The sequence below is a fragment of the Pituophis catenifer genome, unplaced genomic scaffold (assembly GCF_029215685.1).
Source record: "Pituophis catenifer annectens isolate HBS135680 unplaced genomic scaffold, rPitCat1.0.hap2 SCAF_11, whole genome shotgun sequence".
NCBI lineage: Eukaryota > Metazoa > Chordata > Lepidosauria > Squamata > Colubridae > Pituophis > Pituophis catenifer.
The window spans coordinates 15,706,750-15,730,175 of NW_027256891.1; the positions used below are offsets into that span (position 1 = coordinate 15,706,750).

The window sequence follows — 23,426 nt, forward strand, 5'->3', positions numbered from 1 at the left end:
AACTCACAGCCTCCTGTGAAAGCCCCATCTCTAGGCCACTGCACCACTCCCTTCTCTAGACCACTTGTCTGTCTGCTAAATCAATTTACTGTACTATTTGTGCTTGTGTGTGTGTTTGCCAGTGTACTTTAAAATTCAAACGCAGAATCTTTCTCTTTCCCTTTGAAAAGGGAGGGCTTTCCTTCCAAAACAGTTTAATAAAAGCCCACACATTGGAGGAGATTATGCTGCTGCTGCTGTTGTTTTTCTTTTCCAAAGCAAACCACGAGAAAAAGCTGGTGATATTTGTCTGTTGACTTTGCATATGTACACAATACCCTTCTTTCAAAGCTTTGCTTAAGAAGCAGCCTCTGCGAGAAACATTTGCCTCTTGTTGTTTTGTCCTTGTTGACCTCAGTTTCTTCACTCACTGTGGAAAGGGGGAGATAAGACAGCTTCTTCAACTCTAATGCGTTGATGCTATGTATTTATTTGCTGCTGAAAACTTCACCGCTTAGAAGCATAATTGCTGCTGAAAACTTCCAAGTTTTAAAAAGTATATTTGCTGCTGAAAACGTCACCTTTTTAAAAGGGTATTTAAAAGGGTATTTGCTGCTGAAAACTTCACCTTTTTAAAAGGGTATTTGCTGCTGAAAACTTCGCCTTTTTAAAAGGGTATTTGCTGCTGAAAACTTCACCTTTTTAAAAGGGTATTTGCTGCTGAAAAAAATCACCTTTCTAAAAGGGTATTTAAAAGTATATTTGCTGCTGAAAACTTCACCTTTTTAAAAGGGTACTTAAAAGGGTATTTGCTGCTGAAAACTTCACCTTTTTAAAAAGTGCATTTGCAGCTGAAAACTTCGCCTTTTTAAAAGGGTATTTGCTGCTGAAAACATCACCTTTTTAAAAGGGTACTTAAAAGGGTATTTGCTGCTTCACCTTTTTAAAAGCATATTTGCTGCTGAAAACTTCGCCTTTTTAAAAGGGTATTTGCTGCTGAAAACATCACCTTTTTAAAAAGTGCATTTGCAGCTGAAAACTTCACCTTTTTAAAAGGGTATTTGCTGCTGAAAACATCACCTTTTAAAAATTGCATTTGCTGCTGAAAACTTCACCTTTTTAAAAGCGCATTTGCTGCTGAAAACTTCACCTTTTTCAAAAGTGCATTTGCTGCTGAAAACTTCAAATTTTCAAAAGCATCGCAGCCAGAAGCACTGGTTAGCCGAAGCATCTAGAAAAATGCCTTTTTAACATGGGCATAAATTCCCTGCTACCAAATCTGAGCTTTCAAATTCTGCATCGCTTTTACACATTGTTAAAGAACGCGCGTGTGTTTTGCTCTAATGGAATTCTTCTCTTTTAAACCATTCTCCTTTTTTTTTGGCAGGAATCGTTACGTTTAACTGGATGTCTTGGAGGCTCATGGCACAATGCAGTCATTTAAATAACAATGTAAATATTGAATTAATGAATGCTCTACTAGAGGCATCTCTAGCTTTCAGGTGTTGCTGAATTTTTTTTAACTTGCAGTTCTTTCTTGGCAGGATGAGCAATGGTGAGGGATCTTGGGAATTATATTTCAGCAACATCTGGAAGGCCACGATGTGCTTTTCTCTGCTCAGTTAGAAAGAGAAAGGTGCCACCGTCGTGGAAGTAGAAACAGTTTAACTAAGGAAAATCCAAAGCGCGATGCTACCATAATGTGAACAGAAATAATCTAATTAATTGGCTAAATGTTGCTGCTGAAAAGAAGGGTAAACAGTTAATTAAAATAACAGTTGCCGGAAGAAATTGGGTTTCAGCTAAATGAGCTTTTGCGACTAAGCAAGAATGAAATAGGATTTTGTTGGTGGGGATGAGTATTTCTGGATTTATTTTATGGAAAGAGCTTTGCCATTTTAAGAGCTGTGTGGAGCCCCCGTAAACATTCAGATTCTCGCTGTTGCAGGAAGGCCATGCCTCAAGAGCTCCAAATCATTTTAATATAGAATCAATAGAAAGAAACACCTGGACAGCTTCATCTTCAGAAAAGGGCCAGGATGACGGTCATATTTTGTGTACCTTGTTATGGCTCTCTTGTATCAGGAGGCATTGGGCACAGTTAGAATAGAATAGAATAACAGAGTTGGAAGGAACCTTGGAGGTCTTCTAGTCCAACCCCCTGCCTAAGCAGGAAACCCTGCACTACTTCAGAGAAATGGTTATCCAACATCTTAAAAACTTCCAGTGTTGGAGCATTCACAACTTCTGGAGGCAAGTTGTTCCACTGATCTCTCAGGGGCTGCCCCAAAGAAGAGGGAGTCAAGCTATTCTCCAAAGCACCTGAGGGCAGGACAAGAAGCAATGGGTAGAAACTAAGCAAGGAGAGAAGCAACTTAGAACTAAGGAGAAATTTCCTGAGAGTTAGAACAATTAATCAGTGGGACAACTTGCCTCCAGAAGTTGTGAATGCTCCAACACTGGAAGTTTTTAAGAAGATGTTGGATAACCATTTTTCTGAAGTGGTGTAGGGTTTTCTGCCTAAGCAGGGGATTGGACTAAAAGACCTCCAAGGTCCTTTCCAACTCTGTTATTCTATTCTATTCTATTCTGTTCCATTCCATTCCATTCCCAATATTCTATTCTATTCTATTCTATTCTATTCTATTCTATTCTATTCTATTCTATTCTATTCTATTCTATTCTATTCTATTCTATTCTATTCCCTATTCTGTTCTGTTCTGTTCTGTTCTGTTCTGTTCTATTCTATTCTATTCTATTCTATTCTATTCTATTCTATTCTATTCTATTCTATTCTATTCTATTCTATTCTATTCTATTCCCTGTTCTATTCTATTCTATTCTATTCTATTCTATTCTATTCTATTCTATTCTACTCTACTCTACTCTACTCTACTCTACTCTACTCTATTCTATTCTACAGCTATTCTATTCTATTCTACTCTACTCTACTCTACTCTACTCTACTCTACTCTACTCTACTCTACTCTACTCTATTCTATTCTATTCTATTCTACAACTATTCTATTCCACTCTACTCTACTCTACTCTACTCTACTCTACTCTACTCTACTCTACTCTACTCTACTCTAAAGCTGCTCTTTACTGCCAGAAAACCCTTCCTGTTTCAGGTTTTGGAGGTCCTTGAGATGCCTTCTCTGGATTGAATCTGCATTTGTGGCATGAACTGGAAGAGGGTCTTGTTAAAGGTCTCCACGCTAAAAGAACACTATCTACAGAGACCACACAAATGTGTTTTCTCAGTGATGGTCTCTCTTAGGTGGAATAGTTTCCCCCTTGATATCTCGATTGACTCTTTTCAGCTGGGTTTCCAAAGAGTTGGGAAAGACAGCTGTCCAGAAAAGTGTTTGGAACCATCACTCTACTGCTGTTGGTAGCACGGTCAATTGATATTGACACTAAAAACCCATATTATTGCTTCGGTGCTACTTTGGGAATTGAATGGCTTAGAGCAGGGGTATCAAACTCAAAGCCCGCAAGACAGATCTGGCCCATGGGGTGCTTAGATCTGGCCTGTGGGGTCACCCTGGAAACAGCAAAAGATCAACCCGCGGTGCCTCTGCCAGTGAAAATGGAGCTTGGGTGGGCCGCATGTGGCCCATCCAGGCTCTGTTTTGGCTGCAACGGCCTCCTGCAGCCCTCTGCCAGCGAAAATGGAGCTCAGGGACACCACACGCAACTCCGTTTTCACTGGAATAAGGTTGCAGGAGGCTGTCGCAACTGGAAACAGAGCCTCGACAAGTGACATGAAGCTGGCCACGTCTCCTGGCCATGCCCCTCCCCCCAGCCACATCCCCCAGCCAATAGTGCGTTTCCAGTTAGTTTGCTACTGGTTCGCTCATGCACAGAAGCGTCCGGGCAGATGGGCGGAGCCTCCCGCCACCGCAGCTACCAGTTCGTCAGATTCAGTGCGAACCTGTAGCAACCCACCATTGCCCCCGACCCTCCCAAGGTCAAACACAACCTTAATGCAGCCCTCAATGAAATCAAGTTTGACACCCCTGGCTTAGGGGCTACGCACAAAAATAAAAGTGAAATAAAATCATGAACCCAGAGGAAGAAAAGTTGTACGTATCAGTGGAACGAGAAGCATTATTTTGGTTTTTCATTTGGGGCCTGCTGATGTCTAAAGCCAGCACAGGTTTATTGGATCTCTTTTAGTTAGCTAGCCAAACACAACCATGCACACACACACACACACACACACACACACAAAATACACACACACACACACACACAAAACACATGCTGCCAGCCACGTACAGAAGCAGCTCATTGTTAATGGACAATAGGAGTGTTTAGTTCCAGCCGCAGAAGGAGATGAGAGAGACCAAGAGATTACACTGGAGCCTGGGCTACCCCAAGGCTGGCTATGCAATGCAATGCCTGGATCTTGGCTGATGGGTTGGCTTCGGCTGGTTGCAACCGTGGTGAGCTTCTCCTGTTTTCCAGCATTCCTGGAGGCAGCTCCTGAGTTTTCAGGTAAGTTTCTGTGCCGACTTGCTAAAACTGGGAGGAAGGAGAATTCGGGTTTAAGATTGGCAGTTGCGATTTTTCTGGCTGACTGTGGCTGAAGATGAGAGATGACAAGTTCTAACTCATTTTCCTTAAACGTCTCTTGTTCCTGCAGGGAAAACTGCAGGAGATCAAAACAAAGCAAGGTCCTTTTTAGAGGAATAGTGGCAATGACAAATAAAGGACTCTCTCTCTCTCTCTCTGTGTGTGTGTGTGTCCATTCCCATTCCCCACTATCCTATCAGAGCTGAAGACGCTTCTTGGATGAGAAGCAAAAGATCTTCAAAAGAAAAAACACACACACAAGAAAGTCCAGTTGCCTCCTGAAAAAGCTCCTTTGGGATGACTCTCTCTCTCTCTCTCTGTGTTTCTTTTTTTTTTTTGAACAATGACTCCAAACTTAAAAAAAAATCAAGGAAAACTTTGGTTATCAGAATAACAGAGGTGGAAGGGACTCTGGAGGTCTTTTAGTCCAACGCCCTGCTCAAACAGGAAACCCTAAACCATTTCACACAAACGGTTGTCCAGTCTCTTTTGAAGTTGCCCCCACAGCTTCTGAAGGCGAGTCATTGCACTAATTTTTAGAATAGGATAGGATAGGATAGGATAGGATAGGATAGGATAGGATAGGATAGGATAGGATAGGATAGGATAGAATGTAGAAATGGGATAGAAGAATAGAGTAGAGAGTAGAGTAGAGTAGAGTAGAGTAGAGTAGAGTAGAGTAGAGTAGAGTAGAGTAGAGTAGAAGAGAAGAGGGAATAGAATTAGGAGTGTAGTGTAGTGGAATGGAATGGAATGGAATGGAATGGAATGGAATAGAATAGAATAGAATAGAATAGAATAGAATAGAACAGAACAGAACAGAACAGAACAGAACAGAACAGAACAGAACAGAACAGAACAGAACAGAATAGAATAGAACAGAATTCTTTATTGGCCAAGTATGACTGGACACACAAGGAATTTGTCTTGGTTCATACGCTCTCAGTGTACATAAAATAAAAGATACGTTCTAAATTCTAATTGTTTTCACTGTCGGGAAATGTCTTAGTTCTTGATTGCTTCTCTCCTTAATTGGTTTTCTGTTCTGCTTTTGGTTGTCCCTTGACTTCCTAATAGAAATATTTATTTCCTATTTTACAGTCGCTAGCCAACCTTGCTTGCATTGCTTCTATTTGTTTATCTTTCTATGTGTTATGTTGTCAGATCTAGGGTGCTTCGCTATCAATTGGAAATAGCATTTGTAGGGCTTTGAACCGTGCTCACAACTAAGGCTGTGTTACTGAAACAGTAAAAAAAAAAATTAAAAAAAAATCAGCAGCTTAAAAAAAGAACTTCCTGCAATTAAAAATGCAAAGCTACACGAGGGTCTGTCAAGCAGCAAGTGATAGCTTCACCACCAATGTTCAATGCTGTCCATCTGTTTCTTTTTGTTTTTGTTTTTTTACTCAGTGACTTAATGCCAATCCTGCCATATTTAATAGTAAATCTGTGCTGGAACAGACTAGAATCCTAATTAATTCCCACCTAGCGCTGCCTGTTTCGGTAGAGTGGCTTGAAAAGTGTGACTGAAGCCTTCAGAACCTTCTAGAATTAAGAAAGATGGGAATAGAATAGAATAACAGAGTTGGAAGGGAACCTTAGAGGTCTTCTAGTCCAACCCCCTGCTTAGGCAGGAAACCCTATACCACTTCAGACAAATGATTATCCAACATCTTCTTAAAAACTTCCAGCATTGGGGCATTCACGACTTCTGGAAGCAAGTTGTTCCACTGATTAATTGTTCTCATTGTCAGGAAATTTTTCCTTAGTTCTAAGTTGCTTCTCTCCTTGATTAATTTCCACCCATTGCTTCTTGTCCTGCCCTCAGGGGCTTTGGAGAATAGCTTGACTCCCTCTTCTTTGGGGCAGCCCCTGAGATATTGGAAGACTGCTATCATGTCTCCCCCAGACCTTCTTTTCATTAAACTAGACATACCCAGTTCCTGCAACCATTCTTCATATGTTTTAGCCTCCAGTCCCCTAATCATCTTTGTCGCTCTTCTCTGCACTCTTTCTAGAGTCTCCACATCTTTTTTACATCGTGGCGACCAAAACTGGATGCAGTATTCCAAGTGTGGCCTTCCCAAGGCATTATAAAGTGGTATTAACACTTCACGTGATCTTGATTCTCTATCCCTCTCTTTATGCAGCCTAGAACTGTGTTGGCTTTTTTTGGCAGCTGCTGCACACTGCTGGCTCGTATCTAAATGGTTGCTCACTAGGACTCCAAGATCCCTTTCACAGTTACTACTATTGATACCATATATACTGTACCTGTGCATTTCGTTTTTCTTGCCTAAATGTAGAACCTCACTTTTTTCACCATTGAATTCCATTTTGTTAGATAGCACCCAATGCTCTAGAGAGCGTTTGGCTAGACTGTCTCAATATCAGTCCTCCTGAATGTTTTGGGACTTGAGTTCTAGACTACACAGTCCTAGGGCTATGTCTGATATCTAATGCAGGGGTCGCTAGAACTTGGCAATTTTGTTGGAGAGCAGTTAAAACCAAACTGTGATCCAGTCATTAAATAAGGTTAGGAGTGGAGAGAAGCATCCCTGGAAATCAGCTAACCAAGCTGTAATCCAGTTAAAAATAAACCTAGGAAGAGTGAAGGAGATATTGTAGAAGTAAATTTTAAAGTGAATTGATTTTGAAATGTTTGTAAGAGAGGAATAAAATACTTTGTGTTGGTTTTTAGATGTAATTTTGAAGAAATGCTGATTGAATTTGGGTCTTTGAAGTAAGGGAAATATATGAAATACTGATTGTTAAAATGATAAATGAATATTATAAAAAGCTGTCCAGATTTGGAATTTAAGATTAAGGGTGATACTTAATAGAATGTTAAATGTTAGAACAAAATATTAGATTGAATGGAAAATTGGGTTTAGAACTTTTTTTCTTTTTCTTTTTACTTTTTCTTCTTTTTTTCTTCTTTAAGATGGTAATGGATGAAATTTGGAACTTATGCTTACTTTATACCGGATCAAACTTTTGCTCTAAAAATATATGTTTTATGTTTTATGTCTAAAATAAATTTTAAAAAAATTTCAATAAACTAAAATAAAATAAAACTTGGCAACTTTAAGACTTCTGTCCCAAAGGTGCTTTTTCAAGAGGCAACTGAACTTTCTGGGTTTTTTTTCTTTCTCTGAAGACGTTTCACTTCTCATCCAAGAAGCTTCTTCCGCTCTGACTGGATGGTGAGGAATGGAAGGATTTATGCTCCTTGCAGACAGCTGGTCATTTGCATCCTTTTAGAGAGTCATTGAGGCCACTTTCATATCCTTTCATCCAGTCAGAGCTGAAGAATTTCCCATTCCATAGCATGGCTAGCTATGGAATTCTGGGAGCTGAAATCCACAAATCTTAAAGTTGCCAAGCTTGGAGACTCCTGGTCTAAAGTCCAGTGCAAGTAAGATTTTCATGGTTTCTGATGTCTCTAACTTTCCTCTTTCACAAGGTTATTTGAGGAAGGTTTTAGAGAGTCGTTGAGGCCACTTGTCTGTGTCCTCAGGGTCACCTGAGTGGTGCAAACAGGTGTGGAGCCTTCTTGGAACTGTGGAAAGGACTATCCTTTCATCCAGTCAGAGCTGAAGAAGCTTCTTGGATGAGAAACAAAACATCTTCAAAGAAAGAAAAACAGAAAGTCCAGTTGCCTCTTGAAAAAGCACCTTTAGGACAACCATGACCTGGATGACTGAGAGTCTCCATAGACATTTAAGTATTTCTGGGTTTCAATTCCCAGAATTTCCCACTCAGCATGGCTAGCTATGGAATTCTGGGACCTGAAATCCACAAATCTTAAAGTTGCCAAGCTTGGAGACTCCTGGTCTAAAGTCCAGTGCAAGTAAGATTTTCATGGTTTCTGATGTCTCTAACTTTCCTCTTTCACAAGGTTATTTGAGGAAGGTTTTGAAGAACCACACTATCCATGCCTGTGATGGGGAGCAACTAACAATACTTTGCCCCCACAAGACCTCCATTGCCGTCCTTTCTGCTTTCTATGGGCGAAGGGTACCCAGCCCAAACCTCTGTCCAGCCTCAGGAGAACTCTCTTTGGAAGACATTGATTGCTCATCTGCAACAGCCCATCAGGTAAGACGTTTTAACAATGGAGAAGAGTATTTTTTTTTTTTTTGTACAGGCAGTTCTCGACTTATGACTACAATGGAGCTCAACGTTTCCATTGCTAAGCCAGACAATTGTTGACTGAGTTGTGCCCCTTTTTATGACCTTTTTGGGTCACGGTTGTTAAGAGAACCACTGAACCATTTCTCCTTCCTAGCATTAAGTGAAAATTGTGCTGTTGGTTCTGAGCTCCGAGCTTGGCAGTTTGGCTGCAAACGTTTTGTCACCATTCGAGGAGATACCGTCAGTGTACTTTGGGTTGTGCACGTCTGAGGAGCCCAATCCAAAATGCACTGACTATGTCTCTTCGAATAGTGACAAAATGTTTGTAGCCAAATCGTCAAACTCGGACCAACAGCCCAACTTCCAACCCCAGCTACTTATATTCAAATACTGTCAGGGTTCCAAGCAACACCCCCAATGAAAGAAGACTCCGAGGCTTGAAGTTCCTCAAAGTTCCATTTTATTAGAGATGTTATATTGGCACATCTGGGAAAACCCAAATCTGAAAGCTTCCAGGTTTCCCCCCACCCATAGGAAAGTCCAAGACCCTGCCCCAGCACCACATGTCCATCACATGGCCCAATCAAAGCACTGTCCCAACTGGAAATGCCTCCCAGTCACACCCCTCCAGGTGCAGTGCAGGATGTCCTTGACTCTCAGAGAAAGGAATGTTATTATGACTACATATCTCCCCTGCTCCATACAGTCCCCCCTCCCAGTTTCCCACAACATTAAATGTGGCAGGCCTGAAGATCCAATGCAAAAGATGGCTTCCAGGCCTGACAAATACATTAAGTGAAAAAAGCTACAGCTAAAGGTTCCCCTCGCACATATATGCTAGTCGTTCCTGACTCTAGGGGGCAGTGCTCATCTCCGTTTCAAAGCCGAAGAGCCAGCGCTGTCCAAAGACGTCTCCGTGGTCATGTGGCCAGCATGACTAAATGCCAAAGGTGCATGGAACGCTGTTCCCTTCCCACAAAGGTGGTCCCTGTTTTTCTACTTGCATTTTTTACGTGCTTTCGAACTGCTCGGTTGGCAGAAGCTGGGACAAGTCACGGGAGCTCACCCCGTTATGCGGCACCAGGGATTCGAACCGCTGAACTGCCGACCTTTCGATTGACAAGCTCAGAATCTTAGCCACTGAGCCACCATGTCCCTTGGAAAAAAGCTAGGAAGAGAGAGAAAAAAACCTCATCTCCCTACCTTTTTTTTTTTTTAAGCCATTTTCCTCTTTTAAGTATGGAATCATTAAGCAAATAAAGCAATCAACAGAAACGAAGGGAGCATCCCAAAAATAAAGTCTTCTACGCTGCAGGACCAACGCTTTCTTTGAGGGCAAAGGAAGAGCGACAGAGAAGGAGAAAGGGCTATTCTGGTGTCAGCCTTCTCAACAGCTAAATGAAACCCCCTGCCAGCCACAGCTAGACATCCCTTTTCGGCTACCTACTGTATCTCTAAGTGTGACAAACTGCATATTCCCTGCTTTGATTGTTGAGTTGCGTGAGCCAAGGAGAGAAGATCCCAGTGAGGAGGTTTGGGGAAAGGCAGATTGCCATCTAGTGGTCTAGCACAGCGATGCACTTGGGAGCTGCCCAAAAGGCTTGGCTGGTGTGGAGATTTCTCCGGTAGACGGCTTGAAAGCAGGGGCGAAACCCAGCAAGTCCTGACAGGTTCTGGAGAACCGGTAGCGGAAATTTTCAGCAGTTCAGAGAACCGGTAGCGGAAATTTTGAGTAGTTCGGAAAACCAGCAAATACCAGCTCTGGCTGGCCCCAGAGTGAGGTGGGAATGGGGATTTTGCAATATCCTTCCCCTGGAGAGGGGAGGGAATGGGGATTTTGCAGTATCCTTCCCCCTGGAGTGCGGTGGGAATGGGGATTTTGTAGTATCCTTCCCCCAGGAGTGGGGAGGGAATGGTGATTTTGTAGTATCCTTCCCCCAGGAGTGGGGAGGGAATGGTGATTTTGCAGTATCCTTCCCTGGAGTGGGTGGGAATGGAGATTTTGTAGTATCCTTCCCTCAGGCATGGGGAGGGAATGGGGATTTTGCAGTATCCTTCCCCTGGAGCGGGGTGGGATGGGAATGGGGATTTTGCTGTATCCTTCCCCTGTCACACCCACCAAGCCATGCCCACCAAGCCACACCACACCCACCAAGCCACGCCCACAGAACCGGTAGTAAAAAAAATTTGAATTCCACCACTGCTTAAAAGACCTGGGAAAGAATGGGCTGGAAACGTGTTTTCCTGCATTTTCACACAAAGAGCCAAATTAGACTTAGGGCCCAAAAGGAAACCAGGCCACCAAAGAACAAGCAGCTGAATTTTGACCATATGACCATGCTAATGAGTACCTCAGAGGTGGGTTTCCACATCATTTTACCACCAGTTTGCCGCGCACCGAAAATGTGATTGGAGAGATCAGGGCATGTCTTGGGATAGTATAAAAAGGACACCATATGAGGACATGAGGAAGACAGTGGTGAGTTGCTATTGGTCTGCACCGGATTGGGCGAACTGGTAGTAGCGGTGGTGGGAGACTCCGCCCACCCACCCGGATGCTCCTGCGCATGCGCAGAAGTGCCCCGTGCGAGCAAGCGCACGCACAAACGAGCGAACCGACAGCGATGGGATTTGGAACCTGCCCCTGGAGCAAGCGTTTCTACCTCCCTGGAAACACCGTTCTCATCTGAAGCAGTTAACTTAGTCTGTAGAGAAATTCAAGATTTTCAGTCACTTGGTGCCCTGTATTTGCAAGCCAGCTTTTTCTACTTCACTTAAAACCTATTAGGAGTTTCAAGACAGGAACAAAACAAGCTGGGAAGAAGCGAAGAGGAAGTACCAAGCCTGCTTTTTCTATCCTGCCTATCACCAGAATTTCCCATCAACCACCATCAATTAACTGGGAAAGAGAAAGCTTACAACCTCAACATTCTAGAGAATGTTGGGATGTGGAGAACCTATGCCCTAAGCCGGGGTCGGCAACCTTAAACACTCAAAGAGCCACAAAGGCCCTAACCGGAAGCCCCCCATTCAATTCTGGAGCCAACCGGAAGTACGGTTCCCCCCACCATAGAGTCTCCTCCTAGCGCGGCTTCCTTTTTCCTCTACCTATCCTAACTGAAAGCTCTATCAATTGTGGAGCTGACTGGTGACAGGGAGCCGCAGCAGAGGGATGAAAGAGCCACATGCAGCTCCAGAGACACAGGTTGCTGACCCCTGCCCTAAGCAGAGACATCACCCTGCCAACAAAAATGCGTATAGTCAAGGCTATGGTTTTCCCAGTTCCCCTGTGAAAGTTGGACCATAAGGAAGGCTGAACGCCAAAGAATTGAGGCCTTTGAACTCTGGTGCTGGATAAGACTCCTGCGAGTCCCTTGGACTGCAAGGAGATCAAACCGGTCAGTCCTGGAGGAAATCAATCCTGACTCCTCCTTAGAAGGCCAGATCCCGAAGATGAAACTCAAATACTTTGGCCACCTAATGAGAAGGAAGGACTCACTGGAGAAGAGCCTAATGCTGGGAACGATTGAGGGCAAAAGAAGAAGGGGATGGCAGAGAATGAGGTGGCTGGATGGAGGCCCTGAAGCAGTCGGCATGAGCTTAAATGGACTCCAGAGGATGGTAGAGGACAGGAAGGCCTGGAGGAATGTTGTCCATGGGGTTGCGATGGGTCGGACATGACTTCGCAACTAACAACAACAAAAAGGATTATTTAGGGCCATTCTAAATAGATAACGGCTATGCTTAATGCTTGTCTTTTTCCACCAGAAAATGATGGACGAATGCCAGGATCACCGATGGTGCCATTTTCTTGTCCACAGTCGAGTGTTTGGGCCCGATCCATGCCCAGGAACACACAAATACTTGGTGGTTTCCTACAAATGCAGACCGGGTGAGTAATTTCGGCAAGGCATTCGTGTGGGAAAGGAGAAGATATGTAGTTCTACCTTAGGGGGCTTCCAGAGAGTTGCAGAAGGTCATCCAAAGCTGCTATACAGTAGTGGCCAACATTGTGGAAACCTTTTGGGGAAAAGTATATTTTCTAAAACTAGCTAATAACACCACTTTTTTGGGGGGGGGGAGTAGTACCATAAAATGATATATCAATGGAAAGATAATTTAATCAAGAATGTAATGCAATAACTTTTATGAAGGATTTGCTATTAGAATAGCAGTTACAGTATAAAGAAGAAAAGTGAAACTTAGAAAAAACGAGATAGACAAAAATGATCACCATGTCAGTTAATACTTCATTGGGTAACCTTTGGCATGAATTATGGCCTTACAACGTCTTCCCATGGAGTGAACCAAGTCTTTTAGTTCTGCAGCTGTTCTAATGTGAAATCAAGATTGAATGATGGCTTCTATTAACTGGGTTTTATTGCTGGGTCGCTTCTGACTAACAAGTTTCTTTAGTCGGCTCCAGTGGTGGGTTCCTCCCGGTTCGGACCGGTTCCACCGAGCCGGTAGCAGTGACAATATGAAAATATGACATTTAAAATTAGGAGGGGTGATTTTGAAGCTTTATCTGGAAACACCTATAACTGAAAACAAAACCAGTTGATTAAAATCTTGGGGCTAAATCATATTACATTGTAGTTTGTTTGACTAACTGTAGTCATTGAATTATTGCATAAAGCGCTGTTGTCCAGGTCTATGCAATACATTATCCAGCACTTATAACCGTGAACGGTTGATATCAGCTCAAAAGAATTCATTTTCAGATTTAGCCTGTTGTTTTGTACTTGTCAAACTTGTACCGATAGTCCCTTCCTTATCTCAAATATGGCCTTAATAAAAGGAAGAGAGGGTTTTTTTAAAACTATGACGGAGCAAGGAGGGGGGTGTTCTGTCCCCGTCTCACACACGCACCCAAACAGCTAGCCGAGGGTTAAATAAACTCTTCAAACACCCAACGTCAGTGATAAGAAACTTGGCAGCAACTCCATAGCTGCCTGCCAAGAACTTTTACTCCGATAACACAGACAAAAATACACACAGTTTGAGTAGTCCAGTTTGTAATTAAATCCACAGCAAATAGGCGTTGTGTCCAAAGGTGCAAAGTGACTCGCCAGAGATTTAGCTTTGTCTGTCACAGAGTCCGAATGGCCACCACACTCCCTTTTATAGCCTGTGGGGCGTGGTCCAGTGACTCAGCTTAATCTCTGGCATGCCTCCTTTTCTGCTGCGCACGCTTGTCTCGCCGACGCTGGCGTGGATCCAACCACAACGTTTCTTCGTCACTATCCGACGGCTCAGAAACACCTGGCTCCTGGCCAATCTCTTCTCCTTCAGGAGATACCTGAGGCATTGCCAGAGAGGAGGGTCCTGGAGAGGGAGGCCTGGCCATCTCCTCTCCTTCATGTTCGGAGCCTTCTTCCTCCGATAAGATGGGCTCGGAGGATGGAGCCACAACAGGGGGTAGAGACTGATGAGGAATGTCTGTGTCTCATTTTCAGCCAATTACCGTCTCAAGACCGTATGTGAAAATGACAAGATGAGGCTACAATGTCGGAGCAGCTCAGTTCTAGCAATTTATTCTTCGATTTATGGGCGACCTTTGCGAGGGAAGTTGGAGTGTAATTCAATGAATGGGACGGAGCCTGAAATAGGTATACGAGAACTCAGCTTCTGATAAGACAATCCTAAGCATTTACTGCACTTGGTGAGTCTACGGGCCCTTCCACATCAGGATTTGGTGCCAGCTTGAAGGTTGCTCTGGATCTCTGTATTTCCATCATGGCAACATGGTTGGAGAACTTTCCCCCCACTGCACCAAATCCTCTGACAACATCCGAGGCAGTGGTGAAATTCAAAAATTTTCCCTACTGGTTCTGTGGGTGTGGCTTGGTGGGCATGGCTTGGTGGTCATGTGACTGGGTGGGCATGGCTTGGTGGTCATGTGACCGGGAAAACCAACTATCACACTTTACACAAAAATAACACAAAAGCTACACAGCTGACTCACACATAATGCAAAAGCAGCTGGACTTCACACAAAATGGCCCCTGCAACAAGCAGGAACCTCACAGAGAGCTCAAAAACGAACTATCACACTTTACACAAAAATACCGGTTTGGGCAATAAGTAGTAAAAAAATGCTTTAAAAAGTAAAAAAAAAAAAAAAAAGGTCGGACAATCGCAAGGCACAGCTGATTATCACAGCTGATCCTCAGATCCTCTTTTTAAAGGTTTTTAAAGCATTTTTTTACTACCTATTCGCCCCAATCGGTAGTAAAAAAATTCTTTTAAAAAGTTTTAAAAATGTTCCAACGATCAGCTGTGCCACGCGATCGTCGGAACTTTTTTTTACTGTTTAAAGCATTTCTTTTTACTATCGGTTCGGGCGAAACATTAGCATTTTCACTACTGGTTCACCCCTGGTGGTTCACCCCTGATCCCAGGTCCTGAAATGGGAAGGGTAGCTGGTTGGCTTTGTAGCTTCCTTTAAGCAGCCCAGTCCAAGCAAACAAAGCTGAAATTGACCAGAGTTCTATCATTGATCATAGGGTGGTGTGTAAAATGCCACACTACTGTTTTCCCTCCTTCTTTTCATTCCCCCTCCCCCTTTGAATTGAAGTGGAGATGAGGGAACCTTTGTTGTCGTTGAACCAGTTGTGATGGATTTCAGCCTTTTGAAATGTTGAGGAGGTCTTCTGAAGCTTGGAGAGGGGAAGTGGTGGTGTACAGGTGTTATAAGGGAAAGAGAGCCCTTTAAGTATTGCCACTTTCAGACATGCACTCTGGCTCTGCAGTACTCAGCCAGTAGATGGCAGTGTGTACAAGTTCGGATCTATGGTATATATTCTATGTTTTTTTGTTCTAAGTTAGAGAAAAACAGTTAAGCAGTAAAGAACATGGTGACTGTACACTTTATTTGATCTGTGCTGCTATATATAAACAGAATTTCTAGCATAGATTGATGGCAGATTCCACCTATCCTCCCCTTTGCTTTCTACTCTCCACCCATCCACCTTCTTGATTATCATATTGATGTATTTATTCTAATTGTGTTCCTTTGTCATAGTTTTTTTATTATTTTGTTATTGTACTTCTGTTCTGCTTATACGCCTTTCATTTTTCTTCCTTTTTATTATTGTAAGCCACCTAAAGTAGCCCCACAGTAAGATAGGCAGAAAATAAATGTAATAAACAAACAAACAAACAAATAAATAACCAACAAATCAACCAACTGATGGATGCAGCTAGTTCTGAACTGAGGCTGACCGCATTTTGTGTGTGTGTGTGTGTGTGATTTTATAGAATGCATAGCTCCTGATGCCTTGAGAAGAGTGTCCCAGAGGTGCCACAAGAAGAGGAATTGTACCCTTGTTGCTAACTCGGCTACATTTGGAGACCCTTGCTTCCCGGGGGTGAAGAAACAATTGAGAGTGTCCTATACTTGCGGTAAGCAGGACAGCAAATTAACCTGCTGATATTTGAGGTGGGAAGGACAAGCAACTGACAAGCTAAGGGAGTCAGTTGGTCCAGTTCTCCATTCCAAGTTAGACATGTTTAGGGCTTTGGGCATAGAGATAGTCCTGGACTTACAAGCAACCATTCAAAATTACAACAGCACTAAAAAAAGTCACTTACAACTGTTTTTCACGCTTACGACCAGTGGTGGAATCCAGCCGGTTCAGGCTGGTTTGGGAGAACCGGTTGTTAAATTGCTGGCTGGCCCCACCCCTTCCAGGAGTCCCCACGTGCCCCTTTTTGGCTTCTAGATAAGTGCAAGGCCTAAAACGGTGTGTGCGGCGCAGCCCCCCCAGCCCATTTTGCTCCTAAAATAAGGCACGAGGGGGGCGGTGTGGCCCCCTTGTGGCCCCTTTTTGCTCCCAGAGGGGTGCAGGAGGCCGAGTGCTACATGTCACACACCCCTGGCCACGCCCACCATGGCCACGCCCACCCCGCTGGTCATTAGGGTAGAGAACCAGTTGTTAAATTATTTGAATCCCACCCCTGCTTATGACTGTTGCAGCATTCCCTTGGTCCTGTGATCAAAGTCTGGATGCTTGGCAACTGCCTCATATTTATGATGGCTCCAGTGTCCCGGGGGTCATGCGATCCCCTTTTGCAACCTGCAAACAAGCATCGTCCATGGGGAAGCCTGTTCTGCCCCAGCTATGGACCCCAAAGAACGCAGCACACACAAAGTCTGTACAAACCTTAGTTTACTAAATCAAATCAGTCTTTTTCAAACAAAGGCTGTTAATTAACTTTCTTAACAGCCTACAAGAATCCAAAGAATAAATAATCGTAATCTTACTATGGTTGGCAGAAAGCCCAGAAGCAATTTGTAGAGAACTAAGATCAAGACACGAAGGAGAGTGAATGAAGTTGTTCCCTGCAAATTGCCTCAGTTGTCATCCTTCCTTAAATAAGCTAAGGGAGTGGCCAATTAGCCCCAAGCCTTACTCTCAAGGAGACCTCCTCCCAAGGAGCCACACCTGCCTTTTGGCAGCTCTGTGCACCTGTGCATCGAGAAGAGGCTCCTCCTCTTCTTCCTCTTCACTTATGAGAGGTTCTGAAGGCCCTGGCTGAATCCCCGCCTCTGGCACCACATCTTCTCCAGCCTCCTCATTGTCTGACTCAAGTGCCAGCTGCACAAGCCGCTGACGGGCCACAACAAAGCCAGATTTGCTTAACAGCCGTGTGGCTAACTTAACCCCTGCAGTGATTCAACCATGGCAAGAAAAGTCGTAGAGTGGGGCAAAACTCACAACAACTGCCTTGTTTAGCGATGAAAAATTTGGACTCGGTTGTGATCGTAAGTCGAGGACTACCCATATATGGAAAAAAAAAATCCTTGTCAGATCAAAGCCACAGTTTACATGGCCTGGCATCTCCCCCAAAACAGATGAAGCATAATCATCCCCAGTGACATCCAGCCATTTCTTAGTGCTAGTATAATTGATGACCTCATGTTAGCAATTCTATTTTTCATGTATGTTAAGATTGCCCCTGGAAATGATAACTACTATACAAGCTTTTTGTTTGCTTTTTTTCCATCACCTGCACTCCTGTGTGTCTTTCAGTGCCAAGGCAGTTGCTAGAAGAGGTGACACGTGAATCCCGAGAAGATCCCTTCTCAATCTCGGATTACACCCATGGTAATTATTCCGCCTTAGAGGAAAAACCTGGAGAGGTCAACCCAAGGAAAGGAAGGGGGATGCTTCCTTGTGCCTCTTCCACGGGCTTCTTTTCTATTGTCACATCCTATATAAAGAACCCGTGACATCCTCCAGATGTTGCCGTGATACATCCCTCAACACCAGTTGGCTTGAACCCGGTGTGAGACATCCTGGGTCTGAACGATCTCCACCCTCAGTCTGCAAGATGGAGGGGAGCAGCGTTGGGATGCTGGGGGTTCGCAGGGATTCAGGGGAAGCTCTAGCTAAGATTCTGTGCAGTTCAGAGAACCCCCAAATCCCATTCCTGGCTGGCCCCGCCCTGCCCACCCCGCCCCTCCCAGGAGTCCCCACGCAGCCTGTTTTGGATGCAGGTAAGTGCAGGGCATGCACATAGGCTCAGGGAGGGTGAAAAGCAGGCCTACTGGAAGTTCAGGAAGGCTGGAAATGGGCCCATTTCCGGCCTCCAGAGGGCCTCCAGAGCCTGGGGAGGCCATTTTCACCCTCCCGGAGGCTTGAGAAAAGCCTTCGGAGCCCAGGGAGGGCAAAAAGCCCCCCCACTCCCGCTGTGGTTCAGGAGGCTGACTAGGCCACGCCCACCATGGCCACACCCACCCAGCAACCGGGCAGAGAACCCCTTGCTAAAAATTTTGAAGCCCACCCCTGGAGGGGAGACTTTCCTCCATGGCAGTAGGAACTGCCTGAGAAATGCAAGCAATGTATTGTGTTCTCCCTCACTCAAATCCATTCTCCAGCTTTTGAATCCGGCATCTCTTTCGCCTCAGTTGCGCTGGGTACCTCTGCCCTGAAGAGAACAGAATTCCCAATGGGACTCTGCTCCCCTCTCGGTGGCTCTTTTCTCATTTCCCCACGGTACCGGATTTCAGTTGGGCTCTCCACGGGAAAACTGCATTCCCTCAAGAGCCCTGTTGTATTTCTAGAGATGATAAACTTGTAGCAGCCTGTAGGACTGACATAATTCCCTTCTATTAGAACATAATCCCTTCCCGGGATCTTGCTACTGGAACATGGGAGCACGTTGCCAAATAATAGCAAGGATGATTTCCTGCTGGCTTCTGATGAGAAATGAAACGATTGTGAATTCCCACCGCATAATAAGCTTGGTTAAAGGGTTGTTTGGCGCTTTTGTTGTTGATAGCATAGCATGTTGTACATAACAGACTATTAGGTTCTCCGCCGTGTGGCAAGCCAGAAATGCCTTAATCTGGTAACCACATTGTGCCAACGGAGCTGTTAGAACCGCGAACAGACCTAGCAGAGTGTCTTGCCTGAGCTCGCCTGCAGTCAATCTGTGGAAATAGTCATAAATACCTCTTCCATTTTTGCACAGTTTAGAACAGGGGTATCAAACTCAAGACTCAGGGATCTGGCCCACAGGGTGCTTAGATCTGGCTTGCAGGACCACCCTAGGAACAGCGAAGGACCACGGTGCCTCTGCCAGTGAGGCAGGCGGTGCATCTGCCAGTAAAAAGGGAGCTCGAGGCGGCCTCCCCGAGCTCCATTTATGTTGGCAGAGGGCTGCAGGAGGCCATCGTGGCCAAATACGGAACCCGGAAGGGTTGTTTTGGCCGAAAACGGAGCCTCAATGAGTGACATCGAGCTGGCCACTCCCACCCTGGCCACACACCAAAGTGAAACACAACCTTGATGCAGCCCTCAATGAAATCGAGTTTGACACCCCTGATTTAGAACATTGAGATGGATGGGTAAAGGAACAAAATGGCTGCCTTAAACTTTTCTTGCTCCCTCAATAGGAACTGATTCAGTGGTGAAATGTAAAATTTGTTACTACCGGTTCTGTGGGCGTAGCTTGGTGGGGGGATAATGTGACTGAGTGGGTGTGGCCAACTTTTTTTTTTTTTTTTACTTTTAAAACCTCGGTCAAAAAAGGTTGTAAAAAAATGCTTTTAAAAGCCTCTGACGATCCCAGCTGATCCGCGCAATCATCAGAGGCTTTTTTTTTCTTTTAAAAGCATTTTTTCAGCCGGAGAGGTTGTAGAAAAATATTTTTAAAAATTAAAAAAAAAAAAGCCTCTGATGATTGCGTGGATCAGCTGGGCATGTGGGGGGGGAGGGGGCAGGGATTTTTGCTACCGGTTCTCCAAGCCCCACTTTTTGAAGCATGGTCCTTCTCATAGCTTCAACCGGCCAACGTTACGTATTCTTGGCCACATGGATGTTGAAAACCTCCTGTGAGATCATATCAAGAGAACATCATCATGAAAACTGCATCACCGGTGCCATTTTGCTTGATGATGTCATCAGTGAGTCACTCCCACTTCCTCGTCTGATGTCATTCCTGCTCCTTCTGGAGCTCCTGAGCACCAAAACTGGTGGCACAGAGGAAGCCATAGGTTTATGTTGTCAAAAAGTCATCCATCCCCTATCTGGAAGGTGTGGCCTTCAAAATATGACAGTGAGTTTGTGTTTGTCCCTTAAGTGATCTAGACTAAGAAGAGGAACTTTGTTCTCTTGCTACTGGAGGCATCCTTAGTAAGACCATCCTGTCCCCTTATTTGCTACAGGTGGCTGGTACACCGGGCCGAGGCTGTCCAAGCGGTTCCAAGAAAATCTGATGATATTTACTAACTCTCTGGAAACAATAGCCCATATTTGGGGTACGTGCGATCCTTCTTGGCTGTCAAGGAGTGCATGGCGTGACACGGGATTTTCATCCTACAAGAGACACAATCTTTGACCTTCTCAAAGGTCATCGTTTCCTTACCAGATTCCTCCATGCCTTCAACCATGGCACAGCTTTTAATGTACCCATTTTTTTCGGACTATAAGATGCACCGGAGTATAAGACGCACCTTAGTTTTTGGGGAGGAAAATAAGAAAAAAGCTGATTGGGGGTGGATTGGCCTTCCAGAATACCCCCAATCAGCTGTTCCCAGAGGTGAACTTTAGCAACAGGTTTGTTGGTTGTGAGCTCTGCGCCTTGCTTTTTTTTCAGCCTCTGAAACCTCTGTTTCAGAGGCTTTTTTTCCAGCCTCTCAAACAGAGGTTTCAGAGGCTTTTTTCAGCCTCTCAATCCTCAGTTTCAGAGGCTTTTTTTCAGCCTCCCAAAAGGAGGTTTGAGAGGTTTTTTTCAGCCTCTCAAACCTCAGTTTCAGAGGCTTTTTCCAGCCTCTCAAACCTCAGTTTCAGAGGCTTTTTTTCCAGCCTCTCAAACAGAGGTTTCAGAGGCTTTTTTTCAGCCTCCCAAAAGGAGGTTTCAGAGGCTTTTTTCAGCCTCTCAAACCTCAGTTTCAGAGGCTTTTTTTCAGCTTCTCAAACCTCAGTTTCAGAGGCTTTTTTTCAGCCTCTCAAATGGAGGTTTCAGAAGCTTTTTTCAGCCTCTGAAACCTCCATTTCAGAGAATGGGCAGGGCTACCTTCAGACTATAAGAAGCACCCAGATTTTCACCCTCTTTTTTGGGGTAAAAAGGTGCGTCTTATACTCCAAAAAATACGGTACTTGAGAAGATTTTCAAAATGCTCCATTTATTCAAAGGTTCTATCACATGTTGAAAGCATCACATGTTGAACTGTACAGCACAGTCAAACATCAACCGTTGACCATAGGAATTGTTCCATGGTGTTTTGCATTCTGTTATAACATGTTTTATGATCATTTTATGTTGCAAAGTGTTTTATAAAATTTCTCAAATTCTAACTCCGCGGGAGTCATGCTTCCCAGATTTTGGATGGATTCTCTAAGTTAGCCAATTTAAAGTACCTTAACTGAAAAAGATTTTGCCCTACCATATGCACCATTTTATTGGGACGCGGTGGCTCAGTGGCTAAAATGCTGAGCTTGTCGATCGAAAGGTCGACAGTTCAGCGGTTCGAATCCCTAGTGCCGCGTAATGGACTTCCCGTTACTTGTCCCAGCTTCTGCCTACCTAGCAGTTCAAAAGCACGTAAAAAATGCAAGTAGAAAAATAGGGACCAGCTTTGGTGGGAAGGTAACAGTGTTCCGTGTGCCTTTGGCGTTGAGTCATGCCGGCCACATGACCACGGAGACGTCTTCAGACAGTGCTGGCTCTTCGGCTTTGAAATGGAGATGAGAACCACCCCCTAGAGTCAGGAATGACTAGCACATATGTGCGAGGGGAACCTTTATCTTTAGCTTTTTATGGACCATTTTGCCTAGTTAAAGGTTACAGACACAAGAATTTTAATAGTATATAGATAGATTTTTCACAATCCTTTGGGATTCAGCTAGCCCTGTGACTCTTTCATTTCACTGAGAATTTAGGGCAAGTTTATATCCAGCCTCGAGACCAGAAAGCTATTTTAACTTTTCATCTTTAGGACTGAGGAAATAGAGGATGTGGTTCACATCACATGCAAAGCCACGTTATATGTTGGTTGAACATTGGTAGAGAAGAAACAAGCTAATTGTACTTATTTTTTTCATTAAACGTAAGAGAAATTAAATTTATTTTTTCTCCTGGCCTCACCAGTTAATTTTTGGATTGTAGGACCCATGAGGCTACTACGAAGCCAAGTACAGTCCTCTACCTGGACAAACACTGCACATTCCAGGGGAACTGTGATGGGTTCAATAAACAAGGGTTGAACAAGCCATGGCTTGTTGAGGTTTGTGAATTCAGACTATATGTATTGAACATCGTCTTCTCTCTCTTTGCAGGTGTTCCCGAGAAGGTGGGCTTTTATTTCCTCTGCGGGGTATCCGGAGGGCTGCTGTTTCTCCTCCTCTTCTTTGCCCCCAAAACAACCTTCTTGCAAGACCTCAAAGGGGCCTTCAAAAAGGCAGACGTGACTGACTCCTTGCAGCTGGAGACAACCAAGCTACACAACGATCAAGATGAAGAAAACCGGGAGGGAAGCTCTTCAGAATCTTCTTTCAGCCACCTTACCTCCAATTACCGGAACACCAACATCTTTGGGCCGGAACTGACCGCGGCCTTGGAAGGGGCAGCTGATCAAAGAAGCCACGAAGGCAATGAAATTTGGATCCCCAAGGAATCCAGCCCATACGCCATCCACAAAATTAAGGCGGCCACCAAATGAGAAGGACCAACATTGGAAGTAGTTGGGCAGAGTGAGCAGCGCTGGGTGAATATAGGTAGTCCTTCATTTATTGATCACAATTGGGACCAGCATTTCTGTTGTTAAGCAAAGCAGTTGTTAAGTGTGTCCTACCCGATTTTACGAGCTTTTCGACATGGCTGTTAGGAAAAGCGCTTCATTTAAGGGAATCGCAGTCATTAAAAGCAAAATCCGGCTTCCTTCATTGACTTTTGTTTTGTCGGAAACTGGCAAGCTGGGAAAGTGGCAAGTGGTGACCACATGACCCTCCCGAGATGCTGCAACCATCATCCATCATGCCAACTGCCAAGCACCTGAATTTTGACCTTGTGACTGTAGGGATGCTGCAATGGTTATGAGTAGCAATTGCAATAGCCCTTAAGACTTATATACTGCTTTGCAGTGCTTTACAGCCCTCTCTAAGCCGTTTAACAAAGTCAGCCTATTGCAAACCCCAACAATCTGGGTCCTCATTTTACCGACCTCAGAAGGATGGAAGGCTGAGTCAAACTTGAGCCACTCAGGATTGAACTGCTGG

The 23,426-nt window shown here is 44.3% G+C and overlaps 1 protein-coding gene across 1 annotated transcript; it reads left to right on the forward strand.

Moving 5' to 3' along the window:
* The first annotated feature begins 4,336 nt into the window (after positions 1 to 4,336).
* Positions 4,337 to 23,426, forward strand: LOC139322803 (protein eva-1 homolog C-like). The gene is made up of 8 exons (XM_070952041.1): positions 4,337 to 4,482; positions 8,462 to 8,661; positions 12,466 to 12,589; positions 14,157 to 14,309; positions 15,961 to 16,104; positions 17,736 to 17,810; positions 20,375 to 20,467; positions 22,488 to 23,426. The coding sequence occupies exons 1-8, from the start codon at positions 4,383 to 4,385 to the stop codon at positions 22,868 to 22,870; spliced, it is 1,272 nt and encodes a 423-aa protein (XP_070808142.1). The 5' UTR covers positions 4,337 to 4,382; the 3' UTR covers positions 22,871 to 23,426.

Bases quoted from the DNA above. Each gene is read 5' to 3' on its own strand.
- LOC139322803 (XM_070952041.1), top strand. From the start codon at position 4,383: ATGCCTGGATCTTGGCTGATGGGTTGGCTTCGGCTGGTTGCAACCGTG. The intron at 16,105-17,735 runs GTAAGCAGGACA...TGTGTCTTTCAG, and splicing joins GAGAGTGTCCTATACTTGCG to TGCCAAGGCAGTTGCTAGAA. The intron at 17,811-20,374 runs GTAATTATTCCG...TATTTGCTACAG, and splicing joins AATCTCGGATTACACCCATG to GTGGCTGGTACACCGGGCCG.